At 41.1% G+C, this 17,072-nt stretch overlaps 1 protein-coding gene and 2 long non-coding RNA genes across 3 annotated transcripts; all 3 read left to right on the top strand.

Moving 5' to 3' along the window:
* Positions 1 to 2,251: 2,251 nt before the first annotated feature.
* Positions 2,252 to 4,218, top strand: LOC115595252 (uncharacterized). The gene is made up of 3 exons (XR_003986667.1): positions 2,252 to 2,704; positions 2,912 to 2,987; positions 3,867 to 4,218. It is a non-coding gene; the product is annotated as an uncharacterized LOC115595252 (long non-coding RNA).
* A 12-nt stretch (positions 4,219 to 4,230) lies between these two features.
* On the top strand, positions 4,231 to 6,377 carry LOC115595251 (uncharacterized). Its single transcript, XR_003986666.1, has 3 exons — positions 4,231 to 5,105; positions 5,947 to 6,040; positions 6,167 to 6,377. It is a non-coding gene; the product is annotated as an uncharacterized LOC115595251 (long non-coding RNA).
* Positions 6,378 to 12,047: 5,670 nt separating this feature from the next.
* On the top strand, positions 12,048 to 16,194 carry LOC115595923 (uncharacterized). Its single transcript, XM_030440772.1, has 11 exons — positions 12,048 to 12,191; positions 12,280 to 12,456; positions 12,540 to 12,687; positions 12,809 to 12,966; positions 13,071 to 13,214; positions 13,326 to 13,539; positions 13,635 to 13,751; positions 13,850 to 14,016; positions 14,126 to 14,329; positions 14,444 to 14,754; positions 14,870 to 16,194. Exons 1-11 carry the CDS (start codon positions 12,166 to 12,168, stop codon positions 15,469 to 15,471), a joined length of 2,268 nt encoding a protein of 755 aa, XP_030296632.1. The 5' UTR covers positions 12,048 to 12,165; the 3' UTR covers positions 15,472 to 16,194.
* The last annotated feature ends 878 nt before the right edge of the window (positions 16,195 to 17,072 follow it).

Genomic DNA, 17,072 nt, shown 5'->3' with positions numbered 1-17,072 from the left:
AGAGAAGTGGTGAGTTGGACGGGAGGTGTAGGATCTGAGACAGCTCAGATGTGGATTCGGCAACTGAAGAAGAAAAAATCAAAGTTTAAGGACAGTAGAGTCAGAGATCTGAATGAGACTCGTGCCATAGTTTATAGTCATTTAAAAGAGATTGATGAGGACTGCAGCTGCGACACTGAGGCCTCTATGGTTACAGAGCTGGGCCGATCAATATTGTGATAATTAGCTTGTGGCAAATGTCTTGCTGTCAACCAAATAGTTATACAAAGTGCAGTTTCAAAATGAAAAATATGTTTTTGAGGTAGTTCAGAAACAGGACATCACTCTAACATAGACCTCACCAATCCACAGACATGTGACCCGAGTCATTTAGTCCAAGTCCCAAGTCATTTTTTCTTGAGCAAGTCAAATCACAGGTTAGTGGCCAATGTATCATGTTCAAAATGTATGAATTCAGTTTGTAATATTATTAGAGCCTGCACAGGCCCTTAGCTTTGCCGCTACAGGCTTAGACTGACGGATGATTTCCAATGATGCACTGAGCTCTTTTCTCTCTCTTTCTCTCCATCTGAACACATTCATGTCTCATTAATACATGATACTAACTTGGCTTCTTCCGCAGAGTCTCACAGGACCAGGACCACAGCAGCAGGACCATAGATCCCATGGTTGGTCCTGCTGCTGTGGTCCTGCTTGACTCTTATTATCATCAATATTATGCCAAAAACAAATAACTTTATAAAAGCTTTTTTTTAAATCACTTGTTTTTTTCTCATTCAAAACAATAATCAGTTATAAATGAAATTGAACATTTCATATATTATCACACCGCAAACAATCAACACAGAGTCATTCAGGTCATCATGTTTCAAGCCAGGACTCTTAACTACCAAGTCTAATTAAAGACTCGTGGGGAAAATGTTGGGTCTCTTTATATACATTAAGAATGGTCTAGACCTGCTCAATGTGGAAAGTGTCATGAGATGACTTTTGTGTATTGGCGCTATTCAAATAAACATTGATTGATTGATTGATTGATTGATTGATTGATTGATTGACTGATTAATTGATTGATTGATTGAAACTTTTGCTAGCTGAGAAGAAGCCTACAAGTCAAAGGAAGTCAGTCATATTTATACAGCGGCAAATAATAGAAAAAGGGTATTCTCATAAAGTAGAAAGAACATACTTTATTTATTTCTCAGTTTGTTCTGGGTTTTTTTTTTTTTATTTCTTAGTGGCCAGTGAATCGCAACGAACGTTACTGCAAATATGCCAGAATTAGCAAAGAGGCTGGTTTTTATCTGTCGTCCCTGGACAGGTGTAAAGTTGCCAACCTAAAATCAAGAGACATACACAGGCGACAATAAAAGCAGAGCAAGGTAAAACAACACAACAACAGGCAAACACAGGCAGACATGAACATGACACGTCTTTGCAAAAACAGATATAAGCAGAGACAGTTATGACAAAAAATTAACTCAATGAGATTTTTGATGAATAATCATCAGTAATGTGGATATTATGACTGAGTTGGTAGAGGCAGGTATTAGAACAAGTAGACTGGTCTGATACAGAAGTACAGAAATTGACATCACTTTTGTGTGGTGGAGCCTTTAAAACCAGGAAAAGACAATTAAGACATATGAATGATATAATGATATCTCAAATCCAGATATAGTTATTTTAGTTTAACAAACATGGACTTGGATCCAAAACAGAACCAGAAATCTAGCATAAAAAATGTGCGGTGTAATTCAATTATTAATACATTTGTGGCTGCTCCCAAAAGTTTGCTGCATGACCTCACAGTGCATGTTCAAGCAGCTCCAGTGACTTCACCTTTTTAAGTTTGCTATAACACACCCAAAATAGGCGTTATAAATTTTCTATAAGCTGAGCATGTTTATTGTGTGCGAGTGGCATTAAAACCTGCGGTGCAGTGTACAAAACAATGTGGAAGCACCGCGGCAGCTCCTGCATTCACTCCGCATCCCCAAAGTGTCAGGAGTTGCTTGGCAACAGACGCAGAGGTGAATCGCAGTGCTAAAATGGTGGCATCTGAAAAAGCAGAGAAACCAACCTGTCCGCGCACAACCATGACTCGGCTCTGATTCGACAAAAAACAAACAAGACAGGAACACAAAGTAGCTGCTGACCGCTGAGGTGGTTCCACTGTAGATGCTGGCGACCGTTGTGTTTCAGAGGAAGTGAAACTGAATGAAGGAGATTCAGTCGTTCCTTGTTTGTCTCCTTAAATCAGACTCAAACATGCATTTTGGCAGGAGTTCAGGCGCTTCGACGGAGGCTGTGTTAGATCTGCCCTGCATGTGTTTATGAGAGCCGCTTGAGAGTTTTGAATACATTAACCATGCCAAAGTTTGTGACACATGATGCATTTATACAGAGGTGGAGTGAAAAATTGTGAAAACATTGCTTTGCTTCATACTGTAAGAGACAAGGAAAGGTCCATTATGTCAGATTTAATGAGATATAGTAGGATCTGCTTACGTTTTCATTAGTGTATAATCACCTGAAACTAAAAACTGTTACTTTTTTTTATGTTTTTGTCACCTTGGAGTGAGCCTTTTATGCCTACAGAGAGAGAGGGTCATCTTCTGGAGTCCACCATGTTGAGGTTGAGGTGAGGGACGTGCCATTGATTGCAATCCGCAACCCAACACTACCTGCCACTGGACCCCAGGTGCTGGGAATGAAATCCCAACTTAAGTCAAAGTCCTAAACTATATTGCATGGTCTTAGGCACATGGTACTGTGCATTTAAGGCATGTTCAACTACCTTTCACAAGTTAAACAGCAGGTAAACACAAAGGGGTGGTATGTAGACTCTTAATTAGTCATGGGTGTGTCTGGAGCATAACATTAAACCAATCTGTGTCATTTATCCCAGTCCCTTCAAGAGCCAGGTGCACCAGGACCCGGAGCATTGCTATTCAACAGTGGCACTCGTCTTTCCAGAGAGACAGGTATGACGGATGACATCTGCCCTGCCACTTCAAACTCATCTGTCCCATAAACAACTGTTTGACTGCATACATAATACTCTAATCCTTAACCGAGGAGTAGTTGGTGATGTGTGGATCAGGTCAGAAAAATGATCATTCTGTTATTATCATTGATCAATAGCTGATGGGCTGCACGTGAGTAAAATACACATAATGTAAGAATAAAGGTGCAGCAGCATTACCGACTGATTATTTAAATCTCTGGACACGTCGGGAGGTTCGGTCGGGATTTCATATTCATTTATGTTCTGATTTCTTCTATAAATCACAAGCTCACACAGTCCAAATTCATACGGCGTGATATTTTAGAATGAAGCTCCGTCAGAGCTGTCCAAAAGTTGTTGTTTTTTTTAAAACTAAAAGTTTAATACAGTTTCATCTGGAGAGTTTTATCTCTGTCCTGTCAAGTTTATAACTACGGCTTTTAGTTGAACTCAAATGTGTCACGATATTTACTGCAGTGACGCTGGAGTTCCAGGTCGCTGTTTATGCGATCGTCCGGTGAGCTCTTATAGTAATTGACTTGTACATATGAAGGTAAAAGCTGGTTATTTTATCATCTGTATTGTTGCTTCTGTTTGTTACCAACGTGGTTATTGATCATATGCTGTTGGACATCACATGTTAGATCAGCGCCGTCTGATCTGTGGAGTCCGTTTTATGTTGCTCTGGTCTACCTGGCTTGTTTCTTGCTTCTGACTGGCTAGTGCGGTTAATCAGGTTTTCATCTGTTTCTCAATGGTCGGGTTAGAATGAACGTTGTGTTAGTAAAGCAGGTATATTTACTTGTGGCAGTGTGTTATCGTAACTTGTTTCTTATCACGTTTCTATGTGGCTTAGATAAAACAGTTGGGCTGCATACGCTTTCTCATACCATGCACAACGTCATCGCGCCCCCTCGGTTTTCAGCCGCCCCCCCTTCTGTACTGAGCTGGCGCCGGGACTGATCTGCCTGCACTTCCAACCGTGTCATTGCTGAGCCGTCTGGAACCATCGCCCAGTCAAGGCAAGTGTTATTGTCTGACAGTATGATATCAGGACTCGGGTGCTCTCTCCACCTGCCTCACTGTCTGCATCTGCTGCAGATGTTTAAAATGTGTTTTTTTTGTTTTCCCTCCTCTGTCCCACATGTCCTGCTGCCTACACCCTCTCTGATCTGAATCTCCAATCATCTGTTTCTCATGGCTGAGCAATATGGAACCAGCATCCAGTCAGAGCAGGTCATGATATTGTTTGGATATTAACTGTGTTCTGTGTATTATGCCTGATGTCAGGACTCTGGTCTCTGAGAGACTTAGTACTTGTGTGTGTTTTACCAGACAGCAATTGTGCGGACATCATTCTCATTCTCTCATTCATTTGTATTGCTTACTCTAACATGTGTTTTTTGTCTCTTTCACAAGACCTGCTACCTTCAACCGATCTGCATCCCCAGCCCAAAGTTTTTGTTCTGCTATTACGACAAAGAAATGCACCCGCAGCTGCTCCCCCCCAGCCTCATGGATATCAGGACCCCCCCCACCCACCACTTGGACAATTGCACTGTCCTACCCTACTGTTTATAATGTCAATCATATCCCTATTGATTCTGTTTTAACTGCAAATACACAGCATTTATATTTAATGTGTTTACTGTTAACTGTATACTACTGTCTACACTGCACTATATATCTCATTTTGTTTATACTGTACCACCTGTCTATATTGTATACATCACATTGCACCTCTGCTTTTTTGCTCTTCTGGTTAGATTCTAACTGCATCTTCTGCCTATGTACATGTATTCTGCAATAAATATTGTCACTGTACTTTTTTAATGTCTATTTTAGTAAAGTGTGTTGATGCAAATACAAAGATCTGTCATGTGTTTCATGCACTCTGCATCTTATTTGCAATATTTCTAGGCTTTCTAATGACTAATTAATATGTTTCTCTTATATCAGGCTGCAACCCAACCCCCCACAGACCAGCTCCGTGTTCTTCTGGCCCTCTTGTGCAGCTGTGTGTGTCTCCAGCCTGCCTGCACACCTCACTGCAGGTCAACAGCCCACCGTGTGGACCACTTGGGCACTTGCACTGGTGTGTAACAAGTTTGGAGTGAGACTTGTTAGACATTTCCTTATTTGAGAATGTTCCAGCACCTGAGCAGACATCCCCAAAGAAGTTAATTGTAATTTACGTCTCTCTCCGATTCTCTCTCACTCTGTTGGAAAGAGGAGATATATGTTGACTGAATAATTAGTCTAAAACACAACTTTAAAAACAGCAGAGTACATGAAACACAAGACAGCTGTCAGATTAGATTATTCTCAACGCTCATTAACAAGCAGTTAGCTTAACAAGCACAAATGGGCGCTTTTCTGAAATATGACTCATATTGAAGCACATTGAATAAGTGGAAGGCGACTTGTTAGAACCCACAAGGAAGTCATGTTGATGGATTTATAACTCACTAAGGTTCAAGTCGCTCAACTGTCACGTCTCATCTCATATGTGCGTGGTGGAGTTGTGATGAGGCAGCGGCTTCTCTCTCTCTCACACACACAGCTATGAGAGCCCTCTTCCCTCTCCACCAAAGGATGTTTTGTTGACTCCACAGGATCCGGTAGAATAGTCCTGGTTGCAAGGAAAAGAGTCAAAGAGTCTTTCCTCTGCATTCATTACAACAGTGCAATTTCTGAGCTTGACGTTGGCTATTTGTTCACTCTTGGTGTATTTGTTACAGACTATTTTTACTTCATTTATGGACCAGATGAACAGGCTGTGATCCCTGCTTTATTTCCAGACTGTAAAACTGTAAAGTCCAGTAAAACATTTGAACTGAATAAAGAGCCACATTTAGGATGATCCTACTTTGCTATTTTATAACCATTTTGTCAGACATAACACAAAACGTCTTTTACATTTAATTTTGTTTTAGGGAGAAAGCAGCAAGCTGAACACTTCATCAAAGTCTGGGCAGAGAACGACCACCTCTTCACAGGAGGGAAACATTCCGCCATGGCTGGATGGAAGTAAGGCAATAATAAATTATAAACAATAAATAATAATGTACCCATTTGTCGGAACTGACGTCACTTTTTGAAAATCTTTGCATCCGTGTTAATGTGATCTTGTGTTTACCTTTTCTCTGTGTTTAGAACAAGTCTGGAAAAGATAGGCCTGCAGGGGAAGGTCGAGCCCAGCAGGCCAGAGACAACTGGGACAACTTGAAAACAAAAATCTCTCTTCAGACACAACCTATGTGTTCACGTGTTCGTGCCTAAGTGTTAATGCCTCTGAAGTTCCTGTGATGTTGACCAGAAATGTCAGCTTTTGTTTGTTAAAAAATAAAACTTGAGTTGAGTTATATTTCTGCTGGCATGTGAATTTTTTGTAGGCTATTATATTTTGTTTCATATACACCATATGTTGATGTATTTAACGCTGAGTTGAATGAGTATAAGTACTTGCTAAAGCTACTTTTTACTAGCAGTAGTTTTACAAGCTACATTTCTGAAAATATTTCTTCATGCCTGGACAAGATTACAAAGCAAGGCTTAATTGGAGAGTAAATTCTAATATTAAAATCTCAAATAAATGGCCAGCAGAATGCATCACTTGAGTATAGATGACTTCCCTATAGATTGAAAAAAGTGATTTGGGGTTAAGAGATGAGGGACAAAATCCCGTTAAGGGTGTCTCTTTTGTGTATGCATTTGTGTTGTTAGGGTCTGGAAACATATAAGCTTTGCCTATTCCAACCCATTTTCAAACTCTTGTAGTACTGTGTACTGTCTGCTGGTGAATTTGGTGTCTCGTGAATATTCAGTTTAAAATAATTCTTGCTGATTCTGAAAATATTCTTGTTCCATGGTACTGATAACAGCTGAAGTTTCCTTGTTTCCCTTGTACACACACAGTCTGTAGTAAATGTGGGAGAAAATGGGAGAGGAGGGCAGAGAAGAGAGAATCAAGGAGAGGACAGTGGGAGAAAGAAGGGGGGAGGAGAGAGAAAAGAACACAGCAGAAGGTAGGATAGAGGTGAAAACAGAAGCCAGGAGAGATAATCATTAGCCAAAATTTCACTTTTTAAATGTATTTCTTATGAGATATTGAGGTAATTTAGAGACTTTTAGGAATGCATTCCCACCACTCATGCACTGTGTATAAGGGTCTCCACCTGAAAGAACCACCAGAATGCACTTACAATAAAGACTACTTTTTGAAAGGATGCATTTTGTGTCTTTTATTGAGTTGTTATGAAAGGCAATGGTCAGCCTTAGGTATCCAATACTTCACTTAATTCTTTAATAATAGGCTTAATTGATGAAGTAACTTAAGTGAATATTCACTATTGTTCTCCAAGGCATGAAGAAAATTACTGAGTTAATTTGAAGAATGTGGCGTTTAAGCTCTAGGACAAGATAATTTTCAAAGTAGGCATGAATTGGACAAAAATGCCGCCACACATCTAAATGGCCGACTTCCTGTTGGACTAACACTAAGGGTCCAAATGGGTTGTTTGTGCGTCCGGTCATGAGGAATCTGCATATTGAATTTCGTTCTTCTACGCACTTGTGGGAGGCGGGGATGAACATTAGGGGGCACTACAGAGCCCGCAGGTCACGACCACACCCATTGACAATGCAGGATCACTATTTTCGCTTAACGTGACGCAAATTCCAAATTTGGAGAGTTTTCGATTATGTTCAGGCATCCAAAACTGCAGTCGATGTCGGATCGGAATAATAATAATAACGAAGAATAATTCTTCCAGTTACAATAGGGACCTCACAGGTCAATGACCTGCTCGGGCCCTAAATATGGAAGGGAGAAACAGGGCAATTACCATAATTGGAATGTGGGCGGGGCTTTGAAAATTCAGTGTCAGCCATCTCCTTTTCACTTCCATGCTTGCTGAGACAACACGGTAAGTAGCTCTGCAAATACTAACTTTTTTGACCGATTTACAGCCTCTCTAGAAACATTTCAGTAGATTCTAATGACTTATTAGGATATTGGGATGAACTTTACATGGTTTTTGTGAAGCTTTATGACAAATTTGGCGCTTACAAACGGGTATTAACTTTCAACAACAGCTAGCAAACGTCATTGCTAGCTGGTTAGATGAGAATTTGGGTGCAGATGTCGCTAGCTTCCATATTTACATCTAAAGTGTTTTGGAAAGTTGGAATGGACACTTGCATATTAACTGTGCTTAACAGTTTCCACTGATTTTCTTTGTGGGAGTCAGACTATACGGACCAGAGGGCTACTTTATTCTGCTCAGACGGAGAGGTTAGGCATGGCACCCGAGCCGGCAAAGTTTTGCCCCCCTGACTTTCATCAGGAAGATCAGCACACCACACTGACCGTGGAGGAGGAGAACTTTCTGCTCAGTATCTGGCTAGGCAATTTGGGTGTTCTACCACCTGAACCCCATGAGTACTTGGACGACGAGGAACTTCTTTTTCTCCATGACGATGACATAGACGAAATATTCCTGGACGTGTTCATGTTCGACGAGGAAGAAGACTGTGAACTTGTCATGGACAGTGTAGAGGAGAGTTTCAATGTCAATAATGAGGACAATTAGAAGAGTAACAAAATCATGTATGTTCATTTCTTTTCTAAGTTATTCCTTTTAATTGTTATTGGTTGTCCAATGAATCATGGTGGGTAAGTTTTTGTAGTTGTTCTCGTGCATTGTCCTTTCGAAAAAAAACAATTATGGATGTGAAGCTGTGTTTGTACGTGTTGGTCCTGTACATTCTTGTCTGTTGTCAAATTATTGTTCCTGTATAATGTTATTTAAACAGGATTTATTAAAGTAACACTTGAAAAATGCACAATGTCTTTGCTTCTGTTGTGTTCTTTTATTGTTGTTGATGGCAATGAAGCCTGTTTCAATACAAAGTTATGGTGTCTGTCTTCTATAACTTTCACAGCTTGGGATATAACAGCCTGACCTGGGGTCCGTTTCACAAAGCAGGTTCAACAAACTCTGAGTCTAACCCTGAACTCTGAGTTGATCTACTCTGAGATAGGAAACTCTGAGTTTTCGGTTCCAGAACAGTCGATTTGAGTTAGTTTGATCAACTCGTAGTAGTTTAACCTGGAGTTAAGCTTGTGCACCACAAGTATAAAAAGACAGCATCAATTCGACGAGTCACCATGGCATCGGGGAAGAGGAGGGCTACGTTTTTCACCCCACTGGAATTGGAAATATTAATGCGCTCATACGGTGAGTTTGAGCACGTTTTTAGAAGGAAGTGTAACACCGCTGCAGCAGCAAAAGAGAGGGAGACGGAGTGGGAGAACAATGGTGCTCGGGTCAACGCTAGGTTTAAATGTAGTCCTTTGCAATCACAATAATATTACAGGGGGAAACTGCTTGAGTGGTAGCCTATTAATTTATTTAATTTACGTGCAATCCCGCGGGATTCGCTGCAGTTTAAGATGAAACATGAAAACATTAGACCTCGGCATAATCTCATGGGGGTACCTCATTTTGATCATGTTTTACATTGTAAAGTAAATATTAAGTGGCTGTTTGACTGTACAGTTGTTTTATCCCCAACATAATGCTGTTTTCACACACATAAATGTCTTCTTATCTATATCATGTTCTGTTAAATAATGAAGCCTATTTAAACTAACACAGACTACTCTACTCTACTCAGCCAACAGAAAGAAAGCAGATGCCCGTAAAACGGGTGGTGGCCCAGCACCGCCACCTCTAACGGAGGCAGAGGAGCTGAAAATGATAAAGATGGGTAGTAGCCGTTTCAGGGCGAGGCACACTTTTCTGACCACTCTGCATACAGTTGCCTTGCTCAAGTGCTCTGCATCTCCGACGTTGTATAAAAAAACTCCCATTTGCAAAAAAACGCAGCGCAACACACAATATCTGCTGGGATGTGAGAGCATGACTTCAGTTGGTAATGTTGGAAATGTAAGGACGGATTAGGTTGTGTATGTAAATGATGGTCTGTGACGTGAAACGGTACCGCTCAAAAAGATAATTGTCTGGAAATGCAAGAACATCTATGCGCGGTCTGATAATCATCTCCAGACGAATATTTAATTCTCTGCACAGTAATGCTGTACCTTCATCCAAGGGATCATTATCAACAGGACATGCCATGGTAGTGAAAATAGTCGCCACCTAATATAACTTCTAATGTAGGCCTACTGACTGATTTTTGCAATGATTTTCTCAAAAAACAGACAGCAGAACTATACCCACAAATGGGGGGGTAGACGTCGGGTCCGACGCCAAAAGTCATACACAATGCGAGTTATTCACAAAAAGGCACCTTTTTTCCTTTATTTATGCTTATTTAATCGGGGAATAACACACTGCTTATTATTTAACTACTGCAGTTGAAGGGCTCCGCTCATACAGGCAGAGATATTCAGACAGATGAAGGCCCCTGAGACAGGGAGTATCACCCTTACCAGTGCAGTGGTGGACAGTGTCTGGCCATGCCCACACCCAAGGACAGCACAGTACAGTTTTTCAAGGGACTGGACAGGACCGTTTATTATTAAAGTTTTCATTTTTTGGAGCATGATAGAGCAGGAGTCATGATTAGGGAAAGCTTCCCTTCCCCTCCCTCCCTCCTCCCCAAGGCTGGGGCCAAGTAAAGAGGGCCTTGAATATAAGGTGAATCGACCTTCTTCTGGGGTGAGGGACTCAAGGGCCCTCACCCAATGTAATAGATGTAGTTTTAGTTAGATATAGTTTGTAAGTTTTATCTATCCTACCTTTTGCTGTGTTCTTTCTCTCTCTTCCCCTCTGCTTTCTCTGCCCCCTCCTCTTTCTTCCACTCCCTTCTCTTTGATTCTCTCAAGAATATTTTCAGAAGCAGAAAGAACTATTTCAAACTGAATATTCACAAGACTCCAAATTCTGCTGTGCACTGTATTTATATTTATGATATCAGTTCTGTGCACTGTCTGCTACAAGAGTTTGAAAAGGTCCACCTCCTGTTTACACTTCCCAAATGCTATAACATGTAATATAACATATATATATGTATATGTATATATATATATATATATATATATATATATATATATATATATATATATATATATATATATTATATATATATGCTGCTAAAAAGTATTTATTTATTTTGCTTTCATCTGAAGCCACAAAAGCCATTTTATTGGCTACTAAAAAGCTTTCATTCCTGAAGACCCTCAGAAAAGAACAAGAATAAGAAATAAACCCTGCTGTCTTACAAGAAGCAAAACAAAGCAACTTTCATTGCTACTGAAAAAGCTTTTATTATCTGAAGAAAAAAAGAAGAGGAGAAAACATTTATACCTTGAGATTTCAATAAAAGTCCCATATTTATACCTGGTGATTGCATATTTGACCATATTGTAAAAGCTACTGTTTTTACAATACTGTAAAAACACTTTGGTTGGGGTGGCAACGGATGGTGGGGGAGGTGGGATGGGTTGGGCTTATCACCCACCGTCCTCAACTACGTCCTCATCTTGTTGGTATTAACATGGACCCAGGCCAACTCTCTTCAGAGCTGTCGACTCGACTTGACTTGACTCGACTCTCTTTAGTGACCCTGAGTTTCCCGTTTGAGACTTCGTCAGAGAGCAACAGACCACCTGAAGCCACAAAAGCAATTTTAATTGCTACTACTTGCTACTTGTTTTATTTTTCAGTTTTTCCAAAGTTTGCTTTCGCTCGTTCCTGTGAAATGGCTCCAAAGTAAGGAAAACAACAATTCTAATACTTGCTTACATGCTGGATTGTGAATAAGTGCAGATGGTTTTGCTTTTGCAATGTTCAGAGTATTTGACCAAGTGTTTTTTTTATTCATTTGTTTATTTTTTTTAGTTTGTACATATCATGCACATATTAGTTAACCTATTATTGTTCCTATACTAACATACATATACTAATGCCTTGTTGTCTTTTCCCAGGAAACCTCCACACAGGCACTATCTGCTTTGCCCAGTGTGTCTTAAAACACAAGAAAGTCTGTCATGCCATCTGCGCAGAGTCTGCAAGAAGACCTCCAGCCGAGCAGACATTGAAGCCCTGGTTGAAAAGGCCAAGAAAGATGTCTTGGACCTGCTTCAGAATGGCAGGGCCTTTAGTTATGCAGTCCTTACAAAAATTATGGCTGATACGAATCCACTCAAGAGGTTGGTGGCTTTTTGTTTACTCTTTACTCTCTAGTCTTATTCCCTTATGTGTAGATATTCTAAAATATCTTGTTTTCCTCATTGAAAGCTTGATTGAGGAGCTAAACCGTCACCACTTGATCGTCACCGGAGCCCCGCCCCCTCTGCCCACTGAAGCTGGCCCATCCACCACACAGCCACCAGAGACTGGAGACCAGGGAGAGCCGTCGGGAGAGTGCGAGCCGTCTGACGCGGCATCTGTCAGCAGTGGCGAGTTATTTCAATGGTGAGAATCTGACATATGTTTGCTTTTTGAGTGTGACTCACATTAAATCTTAATCATAACAAAAGTCTTATCCCACATTGCAGTGACCGAGATGTAACCTACTCCAACAAGGTCAGGCAGAAAATGTCTGAGAAAGGCCTGTATAACAAGCACGATGTGAGCGATCCACTGCTGAAGAACTTTGCCGAGTACTTGCAGAAAGAGCTCTTCAATCAAAGTTTCAAACAGGAGGTGAGGCCCATCATTAAACACTGTGTTTATCAGAAATGTCATATGCAAGTTCATAAAAGATGAAGCAAGGAGCAAGAGTCAAGATTAGAAGGTCCTTTAATATAATATATTTTATTTTCAGGTTGAAAATGTTGCACGGTACCTCTACTATGCAGACTCAAAGGCACCATCCCTTCAGTTTGTCAATGACAGAGAGAAGCTCCGAGAGTACCTGCGTGCCCTCTCTGAGGCAAAATTGAAAAAACAAACGCAGCAGAATTACCTCAAGAGCTTGAAAAGGTTGGGAGCACTTTTTTTTACTGTGATTTCAACAGTGTAGACAATACATGTAAATGGTTGTAATTACATGTACACACTTTAAAACCCTGTACTTTCTCTAACAGATTCCTGAATTACCACACGGTCAGTACCAACCTGAGGAAGATGGATAAGGTACTCCATAAAGAGTGTACGGAGTTCATTGAGTACATTGGTTCTCTGCAGAGAGAAATCAGCAAGCATGTGGGCAAAGAGATCACCCAAAAGAGGTAAGTTCAAGTGTTTGCACCCATGTAAATGGATTACACTACAGAGCTGGTAGTCCTCTCGCTGCCTGCTGTAATATGATTCATTAATACATTTGATGTGTTTTCTCATAGGCATAACATGTTGATTGAAGAAGATCAATTAACAACAAAAGAGTGCTGGGCCGTTCTGGATGCTGCCAAGAAAGACTTCTTGGATGTTATGGAGAATCTGTCCGAGAGTTCTGACCCCCTGGAGTCTGACCAGTCCATCCTGTTGGTCTACTATCTCGAGGCTCTTGTCATCCTGAAACACCTCCAACGACCAGGCGTGGTGGTGCATATGACTGTGAGTGTTACTGTGTTCTTTTGGTCGGCATCCAAAAATTTGCCCTGACATTTTAGCCATTAAATTTACTAATCTATCCTCATTTTTTTTTAAAGGTCAATGAGTGGGCCAAAAGGAAGAAAGAAGAACAATATTACGCGATTGGGGTAAAGCAGCACAAGACTGCAGCGCATCAAGTGGCCATCTTTGCCCTGTCAGAGGGGGAGGAGAGTGTACGTTCATCACAGTGAGATCACATTTCCTGTGAAAACCTGTCAAAGTGTTCAATAGCAGAAATGATTCTCAATTCCCTTTTCTCCTCTGCCAACAGTGGTTTGATGTCTACTTCAGACTGGTGCGGCCACAGCTCCTGAGACCCACAAAGAAGAGAAAGAGGGATGTGGAGGATGAGTCCGATGCTGCGGAGAGGTTCTTTGTCTCCTCCACAGGGAGGGCAATCTACAATCCCTCAAATGACTTGATGCGGCTGCACTCAAAGTAAGTGAATCATTTCCCCTCTTATGTGTCTGCTCATGTTCTGTTCATCGCCGTCTCAGGTGAGATGTCTCTATGAATCTCTAATATACTGTTCAAACTTACATTTTAGATACAAGCTCCGGTCAGTGACCAGCCAGATGGCTCGGATTGCATTTGAAACGGCAAGTAAGAGCTTGAACGATGCTGAAAGGGCACTGGTGGCGGGATACCTGACTCATTCCAGCCAAACAGCTGACAAGCATTACCGCATGAAGAACCGTGAACACATTGTAAAGGGCTGTCAGCTGCTGACCATCCTGGTTAGTGTGTCAAGGTGAGCATGTTTTTATATTTGCCAACACAATTAATGCAAACATAATCAAGCACACCATACAATTACACACTGAAAGTTTTTCTTATAATCTCATTATTTTATTATTTTATGTAGTGCTGAGTCTCCTGGGGAAGGTACCAGCCGAGAGTCTTTGAGGAGCCGTGAGGAGTGTTCCAGCCATGCTGCCCATCACGCTGTCCCTTCCATCAAAGAGCCAACGATAAGTCTGACAAGGCTCCCCTCTGTCAATGACAGCAAAACATTCTCAAAGGCATTTGAAACCCTCCTGCAAACCCACCCTCTTTCACTGAATGGGAAAAGGCCAGAAATGAAGAAATGTAAGGCTGTGTCTAAGGAATTTCAGGAGAAGCTTTCCAGTCACTGGGCGAAGAAGCAGTTTGAAATGCGTGCACAACATGCTTGCAGTGAGTATTTTCTGACCATATTCAACATTAGTTTCATGTAAAAATGATTGCATGAATCAAAGTTTTCAATTATTGTATTCATGACTGACACAATTTTTGTTATTTATTTCGACAGCCTATTTCAGTCGGCGTAAGCCAACAAAAGAGCAGCTCCAATCTTGGACAAGCAAGCAGGGATGGAAGAATATGGCTGCCGACTGCGAAAAACTTCTTCAGAACTGGGCACCATCTGGATCTGAGGACCATATCATGGACAGCAAACTGACACAGACACTGGTGAAATCCCAGAAATGGAGAGGACTTCACATCAGAGAATGTGAAGGGAAGGGCAGAGGGATCATTACCACGTGCAGATTTGAGGCTGGCGAGGTGCTCTGTGACTACCATGGACCTGTTGTCACGTCCAGTGAGGGCCACAAAACACACAAGAGCACCACTGAGAGTGAGACTGGATACATGTTCTTTTACACTAATAAAAAAGGACAGTCAATGTGCATTGACGCCCACTCAGACAGATGTGTGTGCCACCCTGAGATCCAGACTATCGGCAGGCTGTTAAATCATTCTGAAGAGAAAGCCAACATCAAGCCAAAGTACTTCAGCATGGAAATGGATGGAGAGGAAAGGGATGTAATCCTTTTCCTCGCAACCAGGACTTTGTTGGTGGGTGAGGAAGTTCTCTTTGACCATGACTTTTACCGTGGAGCGCTCGACTGACTCTCATAGCCTGTTGGGCATCGGCCTTCAGACATTCTGTTTCATGTCCCAGACCTGGTGAAATGTAACTGAATTGTCTTGGCCAGCTCTGCATCGCCCCCTCACGCGGACTGTCCCACCCCCTCAGTCAAAATGTGGTATTTTAATTTTTTTTTTATTGTTAGTCTTTGGTGTGTTCAAAACAACCCAACACTCGGGAGAAACTCCACTGACTTGTTAAAACCACAATGAGCAGTTTTGGAAATTCAAATTCCAACTTTCCAGTGCATCACGCACCTTACGTTATGTCGTCAGTGCATCATCCCGCCACAAGGAGTAGCCTGCAGCTATATTTTCATTCACAGTGGATATTCGCAAATGGCTGAAAAAGCCCAAAACTACACAGTCGGCATCCCTGCAGGCCTGAATGAAGAGAAAGTGACTTTGAGTCAACTTGTTGCAAAGGAGTACATGGTACTCAGTGCCACGATAGCGGTAATGACTGCGTTCAAACACGCACTGACATTCAGGGCACCAACTGCTATGTGCCAAAACTCATTCTCCATGTTTAAGAACGTATTTAGCGAGCACAGACGCAGCATGTTGCATAGAGGGAAAGCCCATCTCATCCAGCTGGCATTTGAGAATGACCTCAGTCGGAAATTCAAAGATGAACGGAAGGAGATGCTGTTAAGAAGGTTCCACTCATCAGGAAAGAGGAGACTGCAACTTTACTTACTTGTTTCTTTGTACCTAACCTACAGTGCACTTGTTTGTACCTGTGTACAACTACTCCACGTGCCTTAAATTGGCCCCCGGGGACAAATAAAATACTTTGAATTTAATTTAATTTGATTACTGTGTGCGTGGAAATGTTTAGAATGACTGACAGCAGCCTCTCTAATCATTAAATCAGAATGTACGTAGGTTGTGAACCCGCCTGTGTAGGCGCATCTTACTGTCTGAATAATGCTGCCTTTAAATAACAGCACACAGACTGCACCTTTGTCTTTAGACCAGCCTTTTGATGGGGCGCAGTCGTTTCTTTTTTTTTTTTTTTTTATATATATATATTTTTATTAGAATTTTATATATAAGACAAGTTACAAAAAACAGACAGCAAAAAAAAAAAAAAAAAAAAATGGAGTGGAAACCCCAAATAAAGTAAAACACAAAGACAAACAAAAAAAAAAAAAAAAAAAACAGGGCATATTTAAAAACAATAATGAAGTACACTGCCGCATCACTAACACTAGAATTTTAGCACAAGTACTAAACATAGGTGGTAAAGGTGGATGGCACTTTATGAACCCCCTTGCTGGTCAAGATCAATGTTATATTTATCAAGGTGAGCCAGGAATGGCTGCCATATATCAAAAAATTTATCAAGATTGTCCATCATGCAATATCGAACCTTCTCCATATGCAATACACCAATGAGCTCACTTAACCAGGTCTTAAACTGAGGCACAATATCTGACTTCCAGAGTTTTAAAATCATTTTCTTTGCAATTACCATTCCATACATAATCGTGCTCTGCACCGAAACTCTATGTTTAAGTAGAGAAGGAGAAACCCCAAATAACGCAATCATTGGGTCTGGTTCGAACACACAGCTGTAC

Source organism: Sparus aurata, chromosome 14 (genome assembly GCF_900880675.1).
Source record: "Sparus aurata chromosome 14, fSpaAur1.1, whole genome shotgun sequence".
NCBI lineage: Eukaryota > Metazoa > Chordata > Actinopteri > Spariformes > Sparidae > Sparus > Sparus aurata.
Note: the sequence above shows the minus strand (reverse complement) of the source record. Positions and strands in the feature narration are given on the sequence as shown.